Source organism: Medicago truncatula, chromosome 8 (assembly GCF_003473485.1).
Source record: "Medicago truncatula cultivar Jemalong A17 chromosome 8, MtrunA17r5.0-ANR, whole genome shotgun sequence".
NCBI classification, from domain to species: Eukaryota; Viridiplantae; Streptophyta; class Magnoliopsida; order Fabales; family Fabaceae; genus Medicago; species Medicago truncatula.
This window is the reverse complement of record NC_053049.1, coordinates 47,787,941-47,813,031: the sequence shown is the minus strand read 5'-3', so window position 1 is coordinate 47,813,031 and position 25,091 is coordinate 47,787,941. Positions and strand designations below refer to the sequence as shown.

Genomic DNA, 25,091 nt, shown 5'->3' with positions numbered 1-25,091 from the left:
TGTATGTTCGTTCCATATGCAATTGTGATGAATGTAAGCAGGGATTTAATATAATGATGTGTAATGAGTTGTTTAATTATGAACACTTTGTAACGTTTTGATGAATTTTAAACTTTTGTGTAATTTGAACCAAATGTCGGTTTGATTTAATTATGGACAATTGTAAAAGATATTGTATTTTTCTTGTTTATGACCGAGTTTCAATTTTGTATGATTTATATTGCCTTTGGAAATATTTTGGTTTAATTACATGTAAAAATTAGCCAAAAAATGATTTGGAAATGCTTTAGAATTATGCAAAACCCACTGTCTGTATAATTATTTTCTTCGGCAGTTAACTACCGAGGTTTTCCTTAACAATTAACTGCAGCCGGTTTCGAATTCCTCGGCATTTAGCTGCCGGGGGAAAAATCATATTTTACTCATATTACACTTAAGCAATGTGTCAACATCAACTTTCCTATATCTTTGACTAAAAAAAATCCTTTTACTATTCAAATAAATCATTTTTTTCCTTTTTTTTTGTTGAGTAAATTACCCTTTCTCCCTTTTTCTTCACTCTTTCTCTCTGGCTAAAACCTCATTCTGAGCTGTCTAAAGCCGTAATTTCACCAACTCAGAAAGATCTCTCTCTCTCTTCCCTGGTTGATGCGCTGTGCTGCAGGATCTCTTTTGTTGACCATCACCGTCAGCTTAAACAAAAAAGCTGCTTAACTGTTTCTTTCTTCTTCTTCTTCTGCTGCTGCAAAATCAGCCACTTCTCATTTCACCTTTTTAACTCTTTCTATATATCAACTTTTAGGGTTCTAACTGAATTTCGACTTCAGAATAGCATTTGCAAACTTTCTTCTTCTTCTTAGTTCTTAGGCAAGTTTTCAATTCTTAGATCTGATTATTTGCATTCTCCTTCAATTTGTATGCTGATCTGCAAAAAATTGTTTGCAAAATTCAATGTTCTTCATTTTTTTTCATTTTTTATTTATTTCATGTTTTGGAAAATTCTAGAATCTAGGTGCATTGTATGGATGATCATATTTTCGGATGAAAGCATGATAAATTTTAGTTAGTGTTTGGTTCTAAGCCGCCAAAATTGATTTTGATTGTATTGATTTTAGTTAAAAGGGACTTTAAGATAAAATGATTTATGTATGAATGGGATGAATATGTTTATGTGAAAGTGATTTGAACGATAAATTTGAGTGAACAAATAATGTTTCAAGGCCAAAACTATAAGTTCTAGAGAGTATCAGGTTAGAATCAATTTTAGCGGTAAAATCAATTAAAATAAAAAACAAGCAAACATATCGAAATCAAATTTGAGTCTTCAGAATTGCTTTTTTCAATCCAAAAAATGAATTCAAACGTAGTTAGTTTCTCTGTAGCTTTGGAGCAATTTGATAGAAGTTTTGATAATCATTTGTGAATTGCTTGATTGGATTGGATTGTTTTTTTGTTGATATTTGTGTGTTGTGATGTGTTTAACAGAAGCAGAGATGACAAGTCGACTAAAAGAAGATCAGAAAAATGAACGAACTATTCGAGGTCTTCTCAAACTTACACCGAATCGAAGATGCATTAACTGCAACAGCATGGTAGCATCTTTTTCCTGCTCTTCAAGCAAGTGAAATTTCTTACTCTGTAGTTTATGCCATTTAATATACTATAGGACAACTCATTAGAAATGCAGTTAGAGTGTCAAACATTACAAGTCACAATGATGTAGTGGTAACCATTCAATGGGCCGTGTAGAGAACTTACGAGGCCTAAGGCGAACTTTGTAGAAATATTTAATAAGATTCAATTTCCTATCTACACCAACCTTTTTAGATTAATTATTCAAGATGAAGGGGTTGTTATTTGTCAACGGCGGCAAGTTGAAATATATAACAGCAGCAAAAAATGGTAGAATAGAAGGTTGCAGTAGTACCATGTTTGAGCAAAAAAAAGGTAGAATTGTAAGTTTAATCTTTTGTTACTTGATGATATGGCATTAGCTCTCTTAATTGTCCATAACAATAACCAAAAACGGTAAAATACACTAGTTTCGAAAGAAGTAAAATAAATGGTAATGCATCGAGGTCTGAAAACACAAACAACCTACTACACATTTTATTAACAATTTAATGTGAGTTATATTTATACTATTTAATCGTCTCAAAGAAAGAATTAAAAAGTCAATAAAATAGTGAGAGAGGTACGTTACAAGCTTACGTCAGTAAAGTGGGAAGTAATTTTGTTCAATATAAAGATGTAAATTATGACCGATGGGGAGGAACACTTTGGTCACAATCAAGTAATATTGGTCTTCCTGTGATACACTTCTTTTTTACCATCTACAGAATCATAGGTGTGGGCCCATGGACAACTTAGCGAGACATGTATAAATAATGGAGGCATGGGTGGTTGGCTTGGGGCCTAAGGCAACAGCCTCGTTTGCCTTGCCGTTTACATTGCTTTTTAGCGATTATAGATTGCTACTTTGTAGCAACTTTAAATGGATTGCTACTCGTTTGATTATGCTATAGTGTATGGCACAAATCATATGACTTTAGTTGTGTATAGCTTGTGTCAACCAACACTGAATCTTTTATTAAACGTCAACTGTTGAAAGTCAGAGCAGGGTTAGATATTGCAATCAGTTCAAGCGAGGCTTCGCTCCATGGATAGTGTTTTATTTTTGCATTTTTTGCTATTCGACAGGAAACAAATGTTCTCAGAATTTTGTTTATGTCATGGTTGTAGACCATTAAAGTTAAAACCAAAGAGATTATAGCAGTTCCCTGCCCTAATTAATTAGTCTCCTCTAGATTCCTTGCTATAACAGAAACCTTGAATGAAGAGTTAAATTTGAATTTGAGATAGAATGCAGAGATAAATTTGATTGAATATGAGATAGAATGCTTATGATGTGCATGTTTATGCTCACATTGTATGCTTTGATTTAAGTGTTGGTAATCTTTATTCTTTGCCAGCTTTTTATAATGTTGTCTGCTTGCGCTCTTCTGAACGTAGCTAGGAAATGGTTGAATTTGATACTGTGACAAATCTGTTACAATAACCCCCTTGTTTCTTACTCTCTTGTTAGGGACCACAATATGTATGCACAAATTTCTGGACGTTTGTTTGCACAAACTGCAGTGGAATACAGTAAGTACTTACAATCTTTTTACTTACAAACTGTACTGTTGTCGAAATGTTGAGGTTGATGATTGTTGAATAGATATTTCTTAAGGTACATTGAAACATATCATATTGACTAATACTGCTCATTGTAATGATATTTTCTCACTTGAACTCAAACTTCTACTCTACTAACAATGAAGCTTGAAATGCCAGTATATTAATTGTATTTTTCTTGTACATTTTGAGTATTGTTTTTGATGACCGGAGTTCATAAATTGTATACTAAATATGTTTTTCCTTTGGCAATATATCATGCTGTACTGGAGATAGGACAGTAAAGTTTCCCATTTCTAAACTGATTTTTTATGTTAATTTCCAGCCGGGAATTTACTCATCGAGTAAAATCAATCTCCATGGCTAAATTTACTGCACAAGAAGTTAGTGCACTTCAAGAAGGAGGAAATCAGGTACCAATTCCTATATGTGCTAAAACTTATGATAGATTTATTCCGCTCCATTGATGTTACGTATTATTTTTAAGTTAATTTTCATTCGCTATTATATTTCAGCGTGCAAAAGAAATATTTTTCAAAGAATGGGATGCGCAGACTCATTCTTTACCTGATAGCGGGTAAGTATTTGCTTGTTAGATTCTTTTTTTTTTTTTTTTTTAATTCTAGGGTGCATTACTCTTATTGTCATGTTTGGTGCCAGTAATGTTGACAGGCTTCGGGACTTTATCAAGCGTGTTTATGTGGATAGGAGATTCACTGGCGACAGGTCCTATGACAAACCTCCAAGAGTAAAGGTTGTAAAGTGTTGTACTCTATCAGATATAATGTACTCCATTTTAACCATATTCTATATATTCTCTCACATGTTCAATTTTAATCTATGAAGCACAAGTGTGATACCTTAAATTTTATTGTAGGACACAATGTGTGTGTATGTCGTGAGTGTACGGAAAACGATTCATATCATTTATATATGCTTCAAGATTTACAATATTTAGACATATATTATATGCTTAATGAAATGAAAATGTTGGGGGAAATAAAATTGGTACTCGACAAAAACACCTACCTTATTTTCCATTATTACTACAATTTACATTAAATTTTATTATTGGTTCAATTTGTTTACGGAAAAAGAACAGCAGCCACCCTACTGTGTTGTGGTAGCCATGTTGGAGTAAGATTTTATTTTTTATTTTTTTGGAATTCAACATGTAAGGATTCATGCCAATGTGTTGTGCAATATGTGTTGATGCTTTATGTGGATTGGGTCATGCTAACTAGTGCCTGTAGGGAAATAGTTAAGAAAGTTAAAAGTAGAAAATTTTAATTGAAATCAACAAATTTTTTTACTTTCAAAAAGTAGAATATACAACTTTTCCACACTTCCCAATACAATATTTCTATAGGTTTCCTTAACTAGTGCCCCTGGGGCACTAGTTAGCATTTCCCTGATAGATTTATGGTATGTGTGAATAAATGACCTAATTAAGCACTAATTGAATAAACATTTATCATGCAAGTGTTTCTCGTATAAGCTATTTCTATAATCAAAGAGAAAACATGATTGTTTTTGTGTACGTTGGCTGTATGCTATCCTGAAGAGCTTATTAAAATATGCCAAAAGTAGATCATGGACATGTCATAAACTATTTTCATAAGACTTCCCAAACACTCATACAAGTGACTATGCTTGGTGATAAGCCCAAATATGTTGTTCATTAGTCAATCCAAATAAACCCTTAAACTAGTACACACTTGGCTTTTGCTTTAGAATTGCTTAAATGTATTGAGAGAAATCTCATTTTTCTTGTGGTGCATCTCATACAGGGCGACAAGGATGATTCCTATGACACCAGGAAGATGGAGTCGTATCAGGGAGGACCAAAAAGCCCTCCTTATGAGGATACATATGAACACCGTTACAGTGATAGGTCTAGTTCAGGTGGAAGAAGTCCTGGATATGATCAAGAAAGACATTATGCCGATCATAAGAGAAGCCCTGGCCGCCCTCCAATAATCAATGACTGGCGCCGTGAAGATAGATTTGGAGATGGACGGAAATTCGAAGATAATCGTATAACTGATGGAGGTAATAAGATGGAAAGCCAATCTCCGGAACGAGCCAAAGACCTGGGTTCTTCGAGCCCACCACCTGTTGTCCGGCCTGTTAGAGAAATTTTGGGAGAAAATGTAGTACCTCTGCGAATTAGTGAACCTCCCAAAGCAAACAGTGGACAGGCTGCTAATGGCTCAACACTCACACAGGTGAGATTATATCAATGATGTTCTTAATAATGTGGCTCAGTATTTACTTGGCTCTTTCATAAATTTTACTCTGTATTTACTTTCTTTACTAAGAAATTTTTTCAAGGGCTTAGTTTTCCTTTCCATTACTAGACATGGTTTACATGGAATCATTATGGTATCCCACCCACCTAATGGGAAAAAGGCTCTTTTTGGTTGTTGCAGTTCTTTCTGCAGTTCCGAAAATTGATTTTCTATTTGAAACATTTTATCATACCTTCGACTACTATGATTGCAGAGAACGGCAGCTTCCAGTAGCTCGGCATCCAATAATGGAACCTCATCAGAAGTTAAGCTGGAGACTATCAGGAGCCTTATTGATTTTGATGATGTTCCTGAACCACCTATTGCTCCAGTAATTCCTCAAGCCACACAAACTACTGTGGCTCAAATTGTGAACCCAACAAATTCTGGTGATAACAATTGGGCCTCCTTTGATGTTGCACCTGAGGTAAAAGTTTCTCAGGGCCTTTCAAATGTAAATCCACTCGAATCGATGCTGTCCCAGTTGTCAGTTCCATCATCTTTACCCGACCAAGTTTCTGGAGCCCAAGGTGGTCACTGTCTTGCAGTAGCTATTCCTTTGAGCAGTATCGTAACATTGCTAACGATTCAGCGCCTTTTTATCTGTTTCACCTGCAGGGCCTTTGGCGGGATCAGCTCTTACTGCTACTGCCGGAGCTCCAACTGTGAACAGCTTCGCAACATTCCCATCCAGTTTTGCTTCATTAGCATCTTCTGGATTGACAATGGAATCGCCTTTCAATAATGCACTTCCATGGCCTAATTTGCAGTATCAGCAACAACAACCGTTGTTCACATCTGCTGTTGGTCAGCCTACTATTCAACAATCTACACCACCAGTAGGTGGAGCTTTGAATAACCAGGTTTGTCTTATTAAGACGCTGTGTAAAATGTTCTGTCAATTAATTCAGATGTGATGTTCATTTATCCTTTCATAGAAATATCACTCAGATCTGTAATACATCTTCTGTTCCCACTAAACAGGGGCATCCAAGCACGCTAGTGCCTCATTTCTCAAAGGTTGTCAATGGGGAAAAATCTAATTTTGCGTCACAAACTTCTACTGTAGACACAAAACCAAGTGGAAGAAATGAACTTCCTGAGGTATTATTGAATTCTTACATAAAGCATCTATATTTTGTACTTGCTTGTATATGTCTATTGTGTATCTTAGTCTTTTGTTGTGATTTTTGCAGGATCTATTCACTATAAAATATTCATCCTCCCCTGCTCCAGTCCCAGGCTGGCAAATGGGTGCACCGCCTGGCATGGGTGTCTCAGTTCAATATAATAATGTGATGGTACTTTAAATTCCAAATCATTAGCTTACCGCTTTATAACTTAATCCGTGGTTATATGCCAGTACCATAGCATGATACATTTTCTTATAAATTTCTTCCCATTGTTACAGTCCATGCCGAGTTTCCCACAACCATCACAATCTACAAATCCATTTGATGTGATCAACGAACCAACACCAGTTCAAGCCCCAACCGTAAGTAATTTCAATTTATGTACTAGTGTGTAGTACGCCTGGTGATAGTTTGTGCACATTTCCTCTTTTACATAGGTTTTGTGAATCTTTAGTTGAATCATTATCAATTACTATCAGTTGGTGATTTGGATCTTCCAAAGTGCATGATGTGCTTTAGAGCCATTGGTGGAAGATAAATATATGTTTGAATCTTGTCCTCTGTTAAGTTATTGAGTTTTTCTATCATTATTTACTGAAGTGTAAATTAATTTCCGAAGATTGTTTCTTTAATAGAAGAGCCTTATCGTATTAATAATAAGAATGATGGGTAACTGGTATATGATGGATATATTTATTTAGTTTCTTTATCATCTGACATTGAAAAGGCTGGAATGTTGATGTAAACTCTTATAGTTAATTCAAGCTTAGTATTGCCTGTCAATTTATGTTAGGAAAACAGATAATGGCATAATATTCTCCATAATTCTTTCAGTTAATGCACGTTTTGGTTGATGCTTTATGATTGATATTCCTTGAATGCAGTTTCCTTCTATGTCATCTTTGCAAGGTGCTCTGCCTACTGTAGCGCCTTCAGCTGCAGTAAACCCTTCAAACATGGGTAATCAATCTCTTTCCTGGAATCCACCCTCCTCGTTATCATATGCACCAACGCTCCCTCCACAAGCACATATTCATGCCTCAGCAATGGGACCAAGTATACCTTTTATCATTTCCCCAATCAATTATTTTTTTGCCTATGCTATTTGATCTTTATTTGTATCATAAACCGTTTAAAATCTCAGGGGCGTACATGGGGCAACAACTTCCCACTAATGTGCCAATGCCAAGGTAACTATTTCAGTCCATATACTATTTACTGTTTGCATAGCCTGTTTTAAGTTAGATTAATTTTCTGCTCTTGGAAAGTGGAAACTCGTCTTTTGACATTCGTACTATGCAGAATAAATACAATACAACAACAAAGTTAACCCGTTATTCATAATAAACACACAAATTTTAGCACCTCAATTCTATATATTCAGTGTTGTTGCTTGAGTAGGTTAGTTGTGATTATCGAGAGCTGAGTTTTATTTGTGAAGTAATCTGTTTAAGGTAAATTTATTATGATTGTATGGATAGAGTTGATAATTATTGGTTGTGGTTTGTATTACTTACCTTGACACTTAACTGAATGTGTAGGCATCAAGGAATTGGGACTTTTGGTAATGAGGGAGCTGCTTTTGGCTTCTCTAATATAGATCAGCAACTGAATGGTAGGTCGTCGGCCTCTGCTACTTTAAACCCCTTCCCTGCAGGAGGTAATCCATTCGGATGATCTTAAGATTTTCTGCTCAGACTCTCTTTTTAAGCCAAGCATCAATTTGTTGCACCCCTGTACAAATATGGTTGAAGTTATTTGTACCATTCTTTAGTCGAGAGGAAACACTCAAGCATAGAGATTTATAGTCGGTCATCATTCAAATATTTGTACCTTGCTTGTAAATTATTTGTTGTTATAGGAAAGATGAAGGCCAAATATCTGCCTGTCAATGGGAGTCTTACAGTACTGATATGATGAGCTGATGAATACGAGAAAGGAGTGCAGAAACCCTTTCGCCTGGACGAGCAATTCTTTTAGATGCAGCCTTGTGTTGTAGCGTCAGATGCTTAATAGTGTGTTATGGTGATCATGGTTGTATTTTTTTTTTCTTCCTGGTTGTATTCCTGTAATCTTATTATTTTGGTAAAGGTCTTTTCTATCCCTGGAAGCATGTTAAATTAACTGTTTGGTGTCATGATTGAGTTCTATACCACTATAGGATTACTGCAATGTTTTTTATAATCGACTAGTGTTTGATTTTTGTTTTCTTTTATACACTGCTGCATGTGCATTGTACATGGCCGTGGTTCTTTGTAACTTTCTTTTTTCATAAATGACTCTTTTAAAATTTGACAAGATGAACATTAATATTTTAAATTACATACTCCTTAAAAATATCTTAACAAACTTCAATGATGAAGTATTATTGAACAAGACTTTGAGGACTAGACATGCTCCATTTCTTTTGAGGAATATGAAGCCCAATTACTGATGTTTATATTTTTTGTAAACCCTATTACTAATGTTTATACTGTATGAATTAGGCATTTCTGGAAACATGTGTTTAATACTTCTGTAAAAGAAAGTGTTTTATACACAAAAAATTACTCTTTCTAATTTGCAAAACTAAATTAAGTGGTAGTACATTTTTCACACCAAATTTGCCCCCTCATCTTCCTCTGCCCCACAAATGCACAATAAACCTCCAACGTGTTCTTCAAAAATCTCAAGCTACTCTATCATAAGCTTTCTCTATATTCAAATTAAAGATTAAATTTAGAGCTTATTGAAGAGACTATTTGTTGATTATATCAAAGAGTGATCAACAAATAGGATCTAAATTTGCTACTTTTAAGGCGGGAAAGTCACGATGACTCTCTCTCATCTTATCTATCATTTCTCTTTTATCTTTCTCTTTCATTCAATTCACAAAAATGCACTAAAGTAAGTGACTTTTCCGCCACCAAAGTCACTAAATCTCAATCCTTATGTTGAGTCCATTTTTTATGTAATTTAGAGGGGGTAATTGCTATGCTTAATCTCGTCACTTCCTCAGTCCATTGCCAATTAGAATCAATAAAACAAAACCACAAGATCCGGAAAATGACGTTTTGAATATTTTGATTGCACATAATCTGCTATTGCTATATGACGATTGTTATGGGACTGTTATGAAATAGCATATGTTCTATGCCATAGAACCCCTTCCCTGAAGTTGAGTTTCAACTATTTTGACTCTCCTGATTTTTGTCAAGAGGACTTGTTTTTAGGAACATTTAGGAACTAAGGTAGTAAAATGCGTACCTTACAATAGTAAAGTTAGCTGTTAGCATTAAAAAACTTCTCTATCAATGAGACTGATATTCAAAAAATTATGACTGAAGAATGCATATATTAAATTGTATAACATAACATTATGATCTCTCAGTGACACATGTACAGGTAAGAGTGTAGTTGTCTTTGTTAATCCCTTCATAAAGTGAAAGGACTGTATATCTTCATGCGGAAATCGCACAAATCCAATTCAACCAGTATGCGTGCATTTGTGCCAGAAACATTAATTCTGTCCAGTGCACACTTAAGAACAATCAGTTTTTCAGTTTGAATTTCATGGATGCTGTAGTTGCAATTCTTGTTTCCTATCTGCAGAGCTGGAGGAGTCCACTATATGTACATCTGAGATTTGGGGCTGTCTGAAGATCTTAATTCTCAACAAAATTTCATAACTAGGATGGTTATATTTCGACTTTCTCAAGTAGAACCAACTTGTCTGCACTTCCATATCATTGGAGCTATGAGCATCCATACTATCAACAGATATTGTTGTGAGAATAATAAGAAAGAGTTAGTAAAGCTCTGTTAATCTGAGTTAAGAAAAAAAAATATTTACTTCCTTCAAAAAAAAAAACATTTACTATATTAATAGCTGAAAAGCTCTTTAATACAACAGCATTTAATTGCTTTCTTTAAGCAATTTGGTTAAATCAGGCTATGATACCACTAATTCTGACATTCACTACCGGCATAACAAAACTAAATACATTGAAAAGAAATTAGTAAAACTAGTACATAATTTAAATCTTTGTCGAAAGGGTAAATAATAAGCATGCAAATAAATAATTTGAGGTAAAACGATAAATCATCATCGCTACCCTATGGAAGTGCATAACATCAAACTCAAGCAAATAAGGTTTAACCATTGCTCCTACAATGGTCAATGGCGATATAATAGACACACAAGACATGGACACTCCAATCACGTTCATCAAATCCCTAACTACTCATTTCCATATAAGTCATTCATCCCCTTCTGACTTTCCAGATAAATAAAAACATTTTTTTAAACCGATAATTAAAAAAATAATGGAGGGTGTAATGATTTTCTTACAATAAACACAGACTGCCAGCCATTCATTTACTATTCTGACCCAGGTGCTGGTCCACCCCACATCAATTGTCCATCTGCAGAAGAATAAAGGCATACCATCAACTTGCTATAACATTTATGTGTGCACTGAATGAAAGACATAATAAATTTCCAATGAACACACTACAAGTGAGAAGCTGAGAAAAGTTTATTTCAATAAAAATGTTTGTGGCACTGCTGAGTGCTGGCAACTGTATTAGCTTATTGAATTACTTGGTGTCAGGGATCCACTTGATATTCTGTCATGCAAATAAGACAGCTATAAAACTTTACGGGAACAACATTTATTGAGTTTTGTGGTTTCTGGATTTGTATATGATCATTGATGAATAACAACTGGAAATACATTTGCTTTGACAGACAAAGCAAAACAAGAAACCATATGATATGGGCCAAATACAAGAGGGTAGGATATCATACTTTCTCATAGAATGATGACTATTCCATCCAACCAATAGCATAGCAAAATACATTGCTCCCGTGGCAAAAACAAAATGGAAAAAACCATAACCATATGGTACATCATCCTCTGCTGGTGTATCATCCTTCCGGAACTGCAGGGATATGTAAGAAAGTTATTGGAGAACCTAATAATAAAATTCAAGCTAAATTCAGAGTTTATGCTAACCTGGAAGCATTTGGAATCTATGCCTGTTGAAAATGTCGCAATAACAATTGCAAGTATTGCAACAACAAAGCTCTGCCAACAACAGCCATTATCATTTGTCAACCAACAATGAAAAGAAATGTATTTTGAGATTTTTAAATTAGTTACTAAGCCGTCATAAAAAAATATATTATGCTATGTACAACCAAAAGTAATAAGATAGATAAAGGTTCTAACAATAGACTAGAAACATTAGGCAATAATTTTTGGGAATAAGTAGCAGTTTTTCATGGCATTTATTTGATGGATACACGTATGTGACAATGGTAATGACTATTCACTATAGACATAGACGTGTATTTGTAAGCTCATAACTATCAGGTTTAATGAGATGTTCTAATTTTTGAAGAGAGAAAAAAATATAAGTATTACAATGATGCTTAGCCAGTCTGTTTTGGGTGCAGAGTTTGACTTCCTGATGCAGTTTTCTCCAGCAGGTTCACTGCATACAAAAATATCCCGACACTCAAATATAAAATAAGTAAAAAATGGACATTAAGAGAGGTTGCATAAATAAAAATTGAACAAAAGCAAAACTGTTAAGCAAAAGTTGGTAAACCTGCCTTCTAATGGCACACCAACAAAGGAAGACAATATAAAGCCCCATCAGCCCCGGAGTTAGAATACCAGCATTAACCTATTGCAGATAAAATTGGAAATTCCAAATCAAGTTATGTTGTACGATAAAATGTTTTGAACAAGTAAAGGTATGGCCACAAATAGAACATACTTTCGGGTGCAGAGACACGCTGGTCATGAGTTGGACAAGTACTAGCGTCCAAGTGATGAAGAAAATGTTGAGAAGGCAAGAAGGCTCTGGTGTATACCAAATGTACATCAAAATGATCCCCACCAAACAGACAACATATGCGGTTGTTGCAAACAACATCACATGAATATGGCTGTATGGAAATTGATGATTAATGCAAACATTTCAAAATACAGAATCATATACCTTATATTATCCTAAATAAATTGATCAACTTGTTGTTTTGTATGCCTATCAAAGCTTTACAGGTCGAATAGGATAAAATGCACACGCACAGTATTAGGTTGATGCTAGATTAGTGGGTTTTTTCTATAAGCTGCTAAATTAGTAGATAAAGTTAAATAACACTGATCAGACAACAATTGGTTATACCCCTCTATACTCTAGAGTACTTCTGACAATAAATTTGGAAAATTCAAGAAATTTTTATCCTTTCCTTTTTATATAATATAAGCACAATGGTCGACTATTCAACATCCAAAAGAAAAATGAATATGCCTTGCTAAAACATTGAAAATTTAACAATCAAAATTTATGCAGCGACAATAATCTCAAGCATATTGTTCATGGTCGAGAAGCCTGTTTTTCTCTAACCGAAAAAACTCTTACCAACGTGCTGCATATTTTTCAGACGCACAGTGATCATTCAGCCATGTGATGAAGCTGATTATGCTAATTAGTTGGATTAGGAGGAAAACCCTGAAAAGGAATTACAGGAACACTTTAAACAATTACATATTGTTTGAAGAAGAAAAACTGTGTGATGAAATCATCTATCATATATAAGATTAAGAGGTAAAAGTAAAACTATACCCGGCACCAAAATGCGCCACCTCCCCTGGTAATAGAATTGTATCAAAGGAATGACTAGGTTAGTATAATATAACAATCTTTTGATATCACAGATGATGCATTTATACTTGGAGGCTTGTTGAAAGATAAAGTTTACTAACCATAAATTTGAATAAAGCCGGAAGGTAGAAAAAATGGGATGACAGTCATGACGATCCACAAAGCAATCTTGACTAACCACCATCCAGAGTGCCATGTGTTTCTCTTTTGCTTTAGTTTAGAAGTGCCAGTAGTTGACAAAAACATTATGATATAGAATGTCTGAACTTGGATTAAGGTTCACTTTATATATTGTAGGACTATACGACTGACCTTAGATAAGTGGCTTAGTTATGATATAATATAACACTTTGTTCAAAAAGATCGATCATTTTTATAATTACTATTTTTCCACCCACCATAAATGAATATGAATAACTAATCAAATTCTTTATTCTTTATTTTCTCTGTGTACAGACCTTATACAGAGCCTTTAGTGACTAATTATTAATTTCATGTATATAACTGAAAATGATACAAAGCAACCCAAGCTCACACGCAAAACACCTTCAGCACCCAAACAGTCTTTTCCACCATTGCATCCTTTTAATCCTGTAGGTTGAATTTATTATTAGATTTAATTTAAACCAATGGCATCATATTCATATGAAACAACATGCCTCAATGAAAGCAACAATATATTGGATGGAAGTGGAACACACAATTTGTTGGTTAAATAAAATGATTTGCCATAATAAGTGCGGGACCGAACCACAAGAAGCATGACCGGCCTAAATGATAGATATATGACAATGGAACGTGAGAGTTCTAAACTTACTCTCCATTTCTGTTAGAGCACTACGACCATAGTCACGAGCAGCCCATGCCAACAAATTAGCCAGCAGAAAAATAAAGGCATAGGCATATCTTGCCATCCAAGGATTGGATGCATTTCGGAATTGACTGAACCATGAAGAATCATTGGATATGATACACCTCTCATTACCATTGTTGCTTTCTCCAGTTTCCATATTTTCCTTCAACAGAGCAATGCTACGCAGTACATGAATGAATGGATCAGAGACGTCATTCAATTAAGATCTTCTATTCTATAATATATTCCTCTGTACTGTAATGCAGAAAAGAGTCATCTGTCATGGGAGATTGTTTACTGTTAGCAAAGCCGTATAAATAAGTAATCATATTCATGTGACCGAAGAATAATAGATGTTTTATTGTTTATCATCTTTGTAGTCTTAGCTTTTTCTCATATAAAAATCAACATATATTCTCTTATGAAGGTTTTGCAATCGGGAAACATACTTCCAGCGTTTCAATTTGATTGTCGTTACTTTTGATAAAAAAGAAATTTTCTTCCAATACTTTTTTGAAAGATTCTTCCAATACTGTGTAGTACTAATATTTATTTTATATATTTCTATATCAGTAAGTTTACAGTTACATTTACTATTAACAAAACGATAATAATTTTGCACATGCACAAAATTTTAAAAACCATAAATAAATAAGATTATAAGCTCTTATTTATTTTCCACAATGGATCACACCAAATACATTCTTTTATGATTAAATCAAGTGATAATCTCTTTTTGATGAATTATTCAAATTTGTCAACATATTATGATGGCTCATCAATCGTCGAGTTAATGTCAATGTTCATGGCTCATCAATCGTCCAGTTAATGTCATTTTAAAAACATTATATAAACAATATTTTCAACATCAAATTGGTTGGTAGGGCCGACCAAGGGTAAGTACTAAAATCTTAACTTTAAACCTACCAACAAAAAAAATATATATCATTGAATTTTACAAGCAAAAAGGTTATATGCAAAAAAAGAAAAGAAAAAAACCAAGGTCTCATTTACCATTGAAAATTATTAGGCCCGCTTTAATGTTTGTCCGCTCAATCTTTCAAAGTGTTTTCACCCTTGGCGCTCAAAGCTCGAGGGTCATTGATGATGGATCCTTTAACATCCGTTACTTTTGCACTTAATTTATGCAAGTTTAAAGATAAATTTATTATTTTTGACATTTTAATTTATGCAAATTTATACGTGATAGAAAAACTCATTATACAAAAAATAATATTGAGAGATATGTTAAATTAATTTTTCATTAGAAATTAATGAGTTTTTCTACTTGCACCCTAGTTAATCATGGTTGCACCTCAAAATGACAAGATTACCCTTTCATAAAATTTGATTTTCAAAAAGCCTATTCCTTCTTTTTTGGTTACACCCCAAAACCCTTCTTCCAAAACCATAATTCTCCAATTGATGATTGTGTTCTGCGAAGATTTTCAAAACCATACTTTCTCACGTCCATTCATGATTTCAAAGAAAATTCGAAGCAAATCAGGTTAGCAAGTGTTGTTCTTCAATCGATTGTGTTTTTCTTGTTGTGGGTTCTCAGTTCTGATTTTGTGTTTTCACAGTTCTGCGATTTTGTAAACTCAGTTTAAGTAGGTTCATGTAAACTCAGTTTAAGTAGGTTCATGTTAACTCAATTTAAGTAGGTTCATGTAAACTGAGTTTAAGTAGGTTCATGTAAACTTAGTTTACATGAACCTACTTAAACTGAATTTAAGTTAACCTTGCCAATGTAAACTAAAACCGTAATCGTACAGTGCATCATTGCAGTTGAAGGAAAAAAATTGAAACTAGCAAATATAAGAAGAAATTCACTTACTTATATCCAATTGAGTATGTATGAAAAATATTTTGATTCACTCTTTAATTTTCATGGAGATTGATATTAAACATCAAATTGTTTGATCGATCGCTTTGTGGGGTGAAAGAGGGTGAAACTCACCGACAATGAATAAAATTAGGGTTTTAAGAAAATTTATATAAAAGAGCAATTTTGATATTATAAAAAAATTTTAAGAAAATTTGGGTGTAACCAGAAAAACATGGGGTGTAAATAGAAAAACTCGAAATTAATTAAAATTATACTAACAATTTATTTTTAATTAATAGTACTAATATAACGTTTAAATATAGAAAGGAGGGACCAGAAAAAAAACTCATCAACCAACAACACAATTTGCTGCTAGAATTGTGATTGCATCGGCTGTATCGGAATGCGCAACCTCGATTAAAGCATATGAGAATGCATTGACTTAAAAACGCATCTACCTCAACGAGGAATGCTTGCTTACAGTTTTTATCTCTACTAGCTTTTTCTGAGGGGAAATGCGTTATCACTTTTCAGAATTTTAATTAATCAATTTTTTTTTAAATAACATGAAAAACAATGCAGGATCTACTTCGTCTTCATGTGAGAAAGAGGGTTAAAAAATAGTTTTAGTATTTGTTATATTATTTTCATTTGAAGCACATGATTTATTTTCCTTTACTCCAAAGTAACCAACCACCATCTCAACTTTTCCTTTTATTCTTTTCTAATTTTCTCGGCAAACATATATCAAAACCATCGATTATGCAATTGCATTCAATACTCTTATCTGGAAACGAAAATCTATACGAACTACATTATATCACCACATGATTCATAAAATGCCAAAAAATTGTGAAAAAACATAGAAACAGAATTTTATTTTCACATAAAGCTAATTCTTAGAACAAATTATAGACAAAAGAGGAATGAAAGGCATGTAAAAATGGAATTGAGAATTGCTTGATATAAAAGCGAAGAATCTAACAATTGAAGAAAGAAATGCAATGAAGTACCTGAGATAGATAGATGAAGAAGATGAAGGCAATGGTGGAGAAAACGCAGATCTGTTAACGAGTGAAAACTGGAGCGGTTGGTACCATTCTCTTTTTCGATCTCTCACTTTTGAGAGAAAGAGTATAGAAAATGAAAAATGGAAACAGAGAGAAATTGTTGGGGAAACGCTTTGTTTGTGCTTTCGGCTCGTAAAATAATGATTTAAACTTGATTGCTTTTCTTTTGTGTTTACTGATTTTTCTTTGCTTTTCTTCGCTTTTTCCTTTTTATTTTCCCGCCGCAAGCTTCCTCTATTTTCTACTTTTTTTTTTCTTTTTTTCTGCTTGATATTTTTACAAGTAAAACTTACATTCACTTTTTCTTTTAGTGGATCCAAATTAATAACTTTTTCACAAAATTATAGTTGTATCTTATCAATTTAAACCCACTAAAAAAATCAAAGGTTAATTAAGTTTTTGATCCCATTAAATAAGTATGTAAAAAATCATTAAATTTTTTTAAATTTTAAGCATAATCTTGGTATTAACAGAGAGGTAATTTGAATAGACTGACTTCATTAATTAATTTTTATAAAAAGGACAATACAGTAGAACAACTTATATACAATGGCAAAGAAGCTAGCTAGCCAAAACAGTTACAGTTTCCACTAACTATTTATATTCTAAACTAGTGAAAGACTAAGAGACTAACTAAAGTTAAATACAAGGAATAATTGTAGTTAAATATGAAGAGTGATAAATGGTAATACATAATTAAAAAAAAATTAATTTAATAGGGACTAAAAACACAAACGGGAAATTTTGTAGGGACTAAAAAGTGTGATTTATTTTTATAAGGACTAAAAATAAAACTGCAGATATTTATAGAGACCAAAAACTTAATTAACCCAAAAATCAATAAGTGGATATAAGTATTAAGGCTGAAGTGCACTTTTCCACCCTTAACTTTCAAAAAGTTGCAATTTTAATCCTCTATGTACAAAAACTAAAATTTTGGCCCCCTAAGATTTCGCCCAATTGCATCTTTGGTCCTTTTGATCAATTTTGACCAAGTCAACGCATGTGTGGCATGCCACATGTGTAAATAATGAATTAAAAAAAATAAAAAATGTCTCATAATCATTTTATAAATTAAAAAAATTAAAAAAATTATTAAAAAAAAAATCAGAAAAAAATTTAAAATAAAACCCACAACCATAAATGTTCATCATTCTTCATCTCTTCCACTCCAAACCGAGAAAGAAAAAAACCTTCAATCTTCAATTTTCATATCTACATCAACTATAAATCATCGTTAATCTTCCAATTAACTCCATCAAACATATAATTTTATAATTTTTAATACCTTTTTTTATTTTATTTTTAATTTATAAAATGATTATGAGGTATTTTTTTATTTTTTAATTCGTTACTTGCACACGTGGCATGCCACATATGCGTTGACTTGGTCAAAGTTGACCAAAAGAACCAAAGATGCAAAGGGGCTAAATCTTAGGGGGCCAAAATTATAGTTTTTGTACATAAGGGACCAAAATTGTAACTTTTTTAAAATTAAGGGTAGAAAAGTGCACTTTAGTCAAGTATTAAAGATGTGTTTCATTCGCTAAAAATGTAAGTATTAGATAAAATAAAACAAAAAAGGTGTAACAATATTGAATCGATTTTTTTTTTTGTCTTATATGATGTGTTAGATAGACAAAATATTATTTTCGTATTTTAAACAATTTGTACTCGAGGCAAAAGGTTATGACGTGGTTTAGTAAAGAACAATAATTTTAGTTTTGTTTTTGTTCCTTACCTCCAATTTGTCAAGTTTTTGGAACATCTTTACAATCAAGCATAATAGTTGTTCTGACTATGTATTTATTTTTTAGCGATCAAACACACTATAAGTATAAATAAAGATCTAACCACTAGAAAAGGACAAAAAGTTGAAGGGGGAAATGGGAGGATAAAGAGGAATGGGTACAATCAAATAATTTTTAGAACAACTCAATTTATCATACTCTCTCATTGTGTTCTTGATCTCTTTCACTATCTTCCCTCTTTCTATTAATTTTGCCATAAAAGATGAGAGAAAAAGAATGTTATCTCAAAAGTTGTTACAAAATGATGCTACAAATATCATTATTTAAAGAGAAAAGTTTGAAGAAAGAACTTATAGAAATTGCTACGCTTTATTTTATTTTTTCTTAATAAAATGAAAATTAATTAAAGAAATGTTATTGAGTGTCCTTAAGCACTTGCTAAGAAAATTAAAAGTTATTGTTTCATCTAAAATCTAAAATAATAAATAAAGATGATGCACTCTTTTGATCTCTACTAAGAAAATGAGATATGACTAAACTAAAAGAGCAGAAAAAAGATCCAAATCGCAGGGTTTTTTATTTGCAATTCGCTTGTTTCAATGCTAACAATTAAGGCCTTGAACTCATAGAGCACTTGCATGCATAGTTTCAAAACTCGGATCGGATCGGACGGTCCGACCGGTTGAACTTAAACCGGGGGACGTGACAGGTTCGGTCTGCTTATTGGATCGGACATGCTGTTGAACCGGTCAAAATCGGTATGACTCGCTAAAAATCGGTGAAAACCGATGATTCGGCCGGTTTGGTGAACCGGACCGGGTCAATGAAAAGATGAGAAAAACTGAAGAAAAAAAATCATTGAACAGAGAGATCCGGCACGGAAGGAAAGAAGATGAAGAAGAAGAAGGCAGGAACATGATGGAAATTTTAGATGAGTCATTTCATGTTTTATAAATCAATAAAGTCTTTTAAAATCTTAAAATTATTTGAGTTAAAATCCCTCAAAATCCAAATTATAGAATCTTGTGATTTTAAAAAAGTCTTTTAAAAAATCTTAAAATCCCATAAACTCTTGCAAAATCTTTTAAAAATTTTAAGACTACGAGAGTTGTTACAAGAAAGCTCCTTAAAATTTAGGACTATATGTTGTCGCTTCTCCTACACATCCTTCAAATCGGCCTTATTAAGTCCAACGCAACGCAACATTTTCTATTTTAGGTTGTTTCTTTTATATTTTTTATTTTCCTTTTCATTTAAATTGTGAATGAGCTCTATTTAGGAGGGATCCACCCAATAATTTCAACCTCGGCTATTTTTAATATCATCAACTTCCAGCTTACCTCAGATAATTTTTTTAACACGAGCTCAACCTGAAGATGATGTGGCCAATGGAGAGCGTGTAAAATGCCCATAGCTTCTCCTTCTAAATTTGAACATTGGACTTTCTGAAAGGTTGTTGTTGCCAAATGAAATTTCTACGTGGTGATCACTATCACAAGCACCGGTTCACCAAATTTAAAGATTATTGAAAAATTGAAGTCAAGGTTACATTTTAACAATATATCATGTGGTGGTTCAAAGAAAGACAAGCCTTACTTCGAGCCACTTCTACCCAAATAGTGTACCATCATTTGCTCTAGCTAGCAATAATGCTCCAAGTGTTAAAGAGGAATATTGTCCTAATCAATTTCATTCATAAATTTCTACTCAAATTTTCTCACCTCAGTTAGAACATAGCACCAATGAAGTTGTTTCAAACAAGCTTGAGCAATAAAGCATGACAAGAATAGATGTCAACAGTGTTTCATTATCCATATTTGTATAGCAAACCACACATTCACTCCGACAAGATAATCCTTTATTTTACAAAAATCAATGAGAATCTTTTATAAACTTATATAAATCAATGATCGAAAATGCCACATTGCACTGATTTTAGAAAATCAAATTTTAAAATCAATAGCCACAAGGAACTCAGAAGCAGATTGTTGTTTGCGGATAACTGAAGGATCACAACCTGCAAAACAAGAAAATGAAACGTAAAATCTGAGGCATGACAATGTCACTAAACTAAGGAATTATCCGCAGAATTGCGCAACTCCCCCAGAGTACAACCGGTTCTTCTCGACGGTAAGCGTACCGAAGCTATCAGGACACGAGAAAAATACACAGACTCAATGACTCAGGCTCTTAGTAATAAAGAAGTAGCTTTGAAGAAAATGGTTTCTAACTCACTTAATTTCACGTAATGAAAATTATGTTCTTATAAGATAGTATGCAACACGTTTCTTATTCCACTCAAATATAAGTGGATTCTATTAACTAGGTAAGTGGGGATTAACCAAATAATGATGCTTAAAATGATGCCAAGACTCTAAATAATATCTCAATGGAAAGGCTTCTTGAATGACAAGTAATTAACAAATTATTTTGGCTGAATAAAAACATGTAGCTTGGCTTGAGAAAAAAATAGGAAGTAAGGTTGAACTCAATAAACACGTTTTTAGTTTTAATAATAATAATAATAATAATAATAATAAGGCTTAATTGCACTTTTGGACCCCTAACTTTCCAAAAGTTGCGGTTACAGACCCTTAACTAAAATAAATACAAAACAAACCCTTATGTTTCCATTTTGTGGCAGTTTTGAACCCCCAGTGGATTGTTGACCTGGTCGTTGCTGACGTGGCACTCACATCCCATTAGTGAGGTGCCACGTGTATTTTTTTTTTTTTTTTACTTTTTAAAATTCATCCTGTTATTTTTAAATTGGACAACATTAAAAATAAAATAAAAAAGGAAAATAGAAACAGCCGTGAAAAAGGAAACCAACTTGGTGCCACAGCCGTGAAAAAATAAAAAGGAAAATAGTGAGGTGCCACAGCCGTGAAACCTCCTCCCTGGATTCTCATCAGTCCAAGAAGTCACCAATGGTGAATCAACACCACAATAACAAACCAACTTGGTTCTGTGATTCAATGTTGACCCACTAACCGATGAAGATGAATATTCAACCATTTTTTGTTTCCAGCAAAAACTGAGTGATTGGAGAAACAAGGACAGAACAAAAGAAACAGAACGATTTCGAAATCGAATTGAGAAGAAAGAAAGGACAACGATTTGAGAAGAAGGAGGATTTTGAGGAGGAAATCGAATGTGAAGGATGAACAAGGACGGCGATTGGAGAAGAAGGTGTTTTTAATCGATTTGCAGTTTTGGGAAATTGGGGGTTTTTAAACCCTAATTTCTTTCCAACTAACAGCACGTGACTCTACTTTCTATTTTCCTTTTTATTTTTTTTTATTTTGTCCAATTTAAAATAACAGGATGAATTTTAAAAAGTAAAAAAAATAAAAAAAATACACATGGCACCTCACTAATGGGATGCTGCCACGTCAGCAACGACCAGGTCAACAATCCATTGGGGGTTCAAAACTGCCACAAAATGGAAACATAAGGGTTTGTTTTGTATTTATTTTAGTTAAGGGTCTGTAACCGCAACTTTTGGAAAGTTAGGGGTCCAAAAGTGCAATTAAGCCTAATAATAATAATAACTTTTGAAATAACTTCAAATATACAACAATCCCCCACATATTTCAAAAGTTTTAAATCTAGAAAATATATATAGCTTGAGTTACCTTTGAGTGTAATGCATCGTAACGGTATATATGGAACCCGTCCTAGACTAATAAGACTTAACACATAGTGAATTGGTTTAACAAGCCATGGAACTCAATACACTTGATGTATGCTAGAGGTCTCACAATCACATTACACCCCCATTATTCTAGTGTAATCGCTGTGTTGCGCATTTAGCCTGAGTCACCCCCACGGTCTCATGCAAGCGGCCCCACTTGACACTCATATAGGTGATTCCATCTGGAGCATGCTACAACCACACACCACCCTAAAGGCTTATGCTAATCATTAAAGGCATTAAAAGCCTAACCCTCAAATTTTAATTTAATCAGCACTTCTCATAATTATAACAATGTAGGAAAAAGATAAAATAATTTAGTGCTAACATAACTAACAAGTGACTTGTTTTTTCCATTGAACCTTTTTCATAGGATCTCCAATCATAAAGGTTGGGTTCCCATCACTTGTCGTTTTCGAGTGGCATAGTCTTATTTCCTTCTTTCTCTTCCTGGGGTTTTTGTCAACGAATTCGTTAAATTCACAAATATTGACTAAGATGTCTCTTAATCAATTAATCTCATATTTCATCGAGTCTAAAAATAAACTCGGATTTCACTATAAATTTATACAAGTCTACTAGCGAAAACATATTCATCAACAAGATAAATCTACTTATAGATTTATTCTCATTGGATTAAAACCCAGTCATCATCATTTTATATTACTTAATTGTATTAGTTTTACAATGGGAACCTATACAATGGCTCTTTCACGTTACAAAAGGTATGTATTTGCTTCCAATAAATATACGCTAACACGTCATAATAAATTCTCATACAATGAGCATTATATACCCCACAATAAAGTATATTTTCCACGAATTTCATTACACATCATTGTATAAGAATAATATAATGGATAATCCATATAAACCATTTAATATTTTGTGGTACTTAAATATCTCTCATTCTACCATATAATTTTTTTTCTTCATACATTTCCGAACAATATTTCCTCGATCTACTTTTAAAAATATAAGCATAATATTTTACAACAGAATAAATCTTCTCACAACCACATCAGTATGCATTATATCAAAAGAGTACTGCGGCTAAAATGAACTCACAAGTGAACCAAAATTCATCATGAACAAATAGCAAAGTGTAGATAAATAAAATACTTATCATAATTTCAATCTCATGACCATACTATCAAACAGATTTTTCTTTTTGGTCAAGTAGTCTAGTGGCTAGAGCTCACACAATTAAATTGTGGAGAAGTGGAATGTCCGAGGTTCGAACCCCGACCCCTACATATAATATGCAATATCCCTACCAACTGAGCTAAGCTCACGGGGATAGATTTTAATTAATTTATAATAGCATGCATGGGCCCAAAAGAATTACTCCTCAATAATACAATTCCACAAAAAAAAAAAAATTGCATTATTAGTCAAAGAGTCTAAATACAGCAAGCCTTAAAGCACAAACAAATGCTCCAATTTTAGTTGCCACACTGTTTGGTCTAAAACAAATTTAGCAAGAACTACCCACTGAAAATGTCATCAAATTTTGAATTGGAACAAAATTTAAAGTTCATGTTGTTCAATCATATATAACAGGCAGGAAGACACAACTTTACATGGCAATTGCTTGCAACGTCATAGTTAGAAATTGTGATAATCATGTTTCTATTTAATGTCAATAATGATAATAACAATAACTTCTAATACCATAAACACTTAGGCACATCTTAATGCATAACAATTAAAAAGAGAACAAATTTTATTGTACGCATCAAATTTAAAATCTATACAAATGCACATATGTGTATAAATGTTTAAGGATATATGGATTTCAATTAAATTGTCACAAGTGAATTAAACATCAATTCTTTTTTCCAAGTAGTATTGATCATAAGGGATACTCATCTCGCTTTTCAGAATACAAACTTCATAAGAAGCTTTTCAAAACAATATTCTTGTGTAGTGTATTATACTATCACACATCCTTATTATCTTAGACCACAAATCAAACTTGATTGTCTTATACCTTACATATTAATATAAAGGTCTTCTTCTTATGTAAATAAAAATTTAGCTTCATAAAAGATATTCAAGCAAGCTGAAGACATACCTCATCTCCTTGCTCAACTAAGTAAATATTGATTGCCTTTCCATGGCCACTAAATAGTATAGTAAATCTTCATCACAGTATACAAACTTCACACCATAAAGAAATAGTTATGTAGTGCATTATCTTCCAAATTAATATACTCCTATGCAAGAGAATTCATTAAGTTCAGCCGTCAAAATCATTCCACCATGTGATCCTGTAAAATTCTTTGGATGGGCATTCGATAAGTGCATCTAATTTGATGCATATCCACTTTGACAATGCTAAAAGTTGAATTGTTAGAAGAATGTACCAACCTTCATAATAAAATCCATAACTTTACCAATATCTATCAATTTAATATATTTGAATTCAACGATCCACGCTCACCGCATTTCTACTTTTATCCTTCAAAAAAAAAAAAATATATTTGAATTCAAGATGAATCAAAATAGACATTATATATTGCTTTAAGGTACTCTTTTAATTTCTCAAATTTATTTCCAATTATAAAAAAAGATCTACCCAGGTATTCAAAATAAAAACACGCCTAAATCATTTTATAACATCGAGTAAAT

At 33.0% G+C, this 25,091-nt stretch overlaps 2 protein-coding genes across 4 annotated transcripts; one reads left to right on the top strand and one right to left on the bottom strand.

The window, feature by feature from the left end:
- The first annotated feature begins 561 nt into the window (after window positions 1–561).
- On the top strand, window positions 562–8,816 carry LOC11406554 (probable ADP-ribosylation factor GTPase-activating protein AGD14). Of its 2 annotated transcripts, none has more exons than XM_003630770.4 (15): window positions 562–867; window positions 1,486–1,592; window positions 3,086–3,147; window positions 3,503–3,590; window positions 3,693–3,754; window positions 3,838–3,931; window positions 4,968–5,405; window positions 5,683–5,998; window positions 6,087–6,331; window positions 6,453–6,572; window positions 6,665–6,769; window positions 6,880–6,963; window positions 7,486–7,657; window positions 7,746–7,791; window positions 8,143–8,816. In XM_003630770.4, the coding sequence occupies exons 2-15, from the start codon at window positions 1,494–1,496 to the stop codon at window positions 8,276–8,278; spliced, it is 2,067 nt and encodes a 688-aa protein (XP_003630818.1). In that variant the 5' UTR covers window positions 562–867; window positions 1,486–1,493; the 3' UTR covers window positions 8,279–8,816. The 2 variants fall into 2 exon arrangements, with proteins under 2 accessions (XP_003630818.1, XP_039684783.1); XM_039828849.1 differs by having other exon boundaries at window positions 5,683–6,001.
- Window positions 8,817–9,915: 1,099 nt separating this feature from the next.
- Window positions 9,916–17,174, bottom strand: LOC11406553 (probable serine incorporator). Of its 2 annotated transcripts, none has more exons than XM_024771920.2 (13): window positions 16,953–17,174; window positions 14,076–14,290; window positions 13,776–13,849; window positions 13,360–13,519; window positions 13,220–13,244; window positions 13,016–13,105; window positions 12,368–12,539; window positions 12,201–12,274; window positions 12,010–12,079; window positions 11,599–11,670; window positions 11,391–11,524; window positions 10,932–11,005; window positions 9,916–10,350 (listed from the first exon to the last, which is right to left on the bottom strand). In XM_024771920.2, the coding sequence occupies exons 2-13, from the start codon at window positions 14,266–14,268 to the stop codon at window positions 10,295–10,297; spliced, it is 1,194 nt and encodes a 397-aa protein (XP_024627688.1). In that variant the 5' UTR covers window positions 14,269–14,290; window positions 16,953–17,174; the 3' UTR covers window positions 9,916–10,294. The 2 variants fall into 2 exon arrangements, with proteins under 2 accessions (XP_024627688.1, XP_003630817.3); XM_003630769.4 differs by having other exon boundaries at window positions 14,076–14,388; window positions 16,953–17,173.
- Window positions 17,175–25,091: the final 7,917 nt, after the last annotated feature.

Coding starts and splice junctions, on each gene's coding strand:
- LOC11406554 (XM_039828849.1), top strand. CDS start 1,494: ATGACAAGTCGACTAAAAGAAGATCAGAAAAATGAACGAACTATTCGA. Junction 3,591..3,692: donor TTCAAGAAGGAGGAAATCAG/GTACCAATTCCT, acceptor ATTATATTTCAG/CGTGCAAAAGAAATATTTTT. Junction 6,002..6,086: donor AGTTTCTGGAGCCCAAGGTG/GTCACTGTCTTG, acceptor TTTCACCTGCAG/GGCCTTTGGCGGGATCAGCT.
- LOC11406553 (XM_024771920.2), bottom strand. CDS start 14,268: ATGGAAACTGGAGAAAGCAACAATGGTAATGAGAGGTGTATCATATCC. Junction 12,275..12,367: donor GCGTGTCTCTGCACCCGAAA/GTATGTTCTATT, acceptor TATCTGCAATAG/GTTAATGCTGGTATTCTAAC. Junction 11,671..12,009: donor CAGACTGGCTAAGCATCATT/GTAATACTTATA, acceptor TGTTGTTGGCAG/AGCTTTGTTGTTGCAATACT.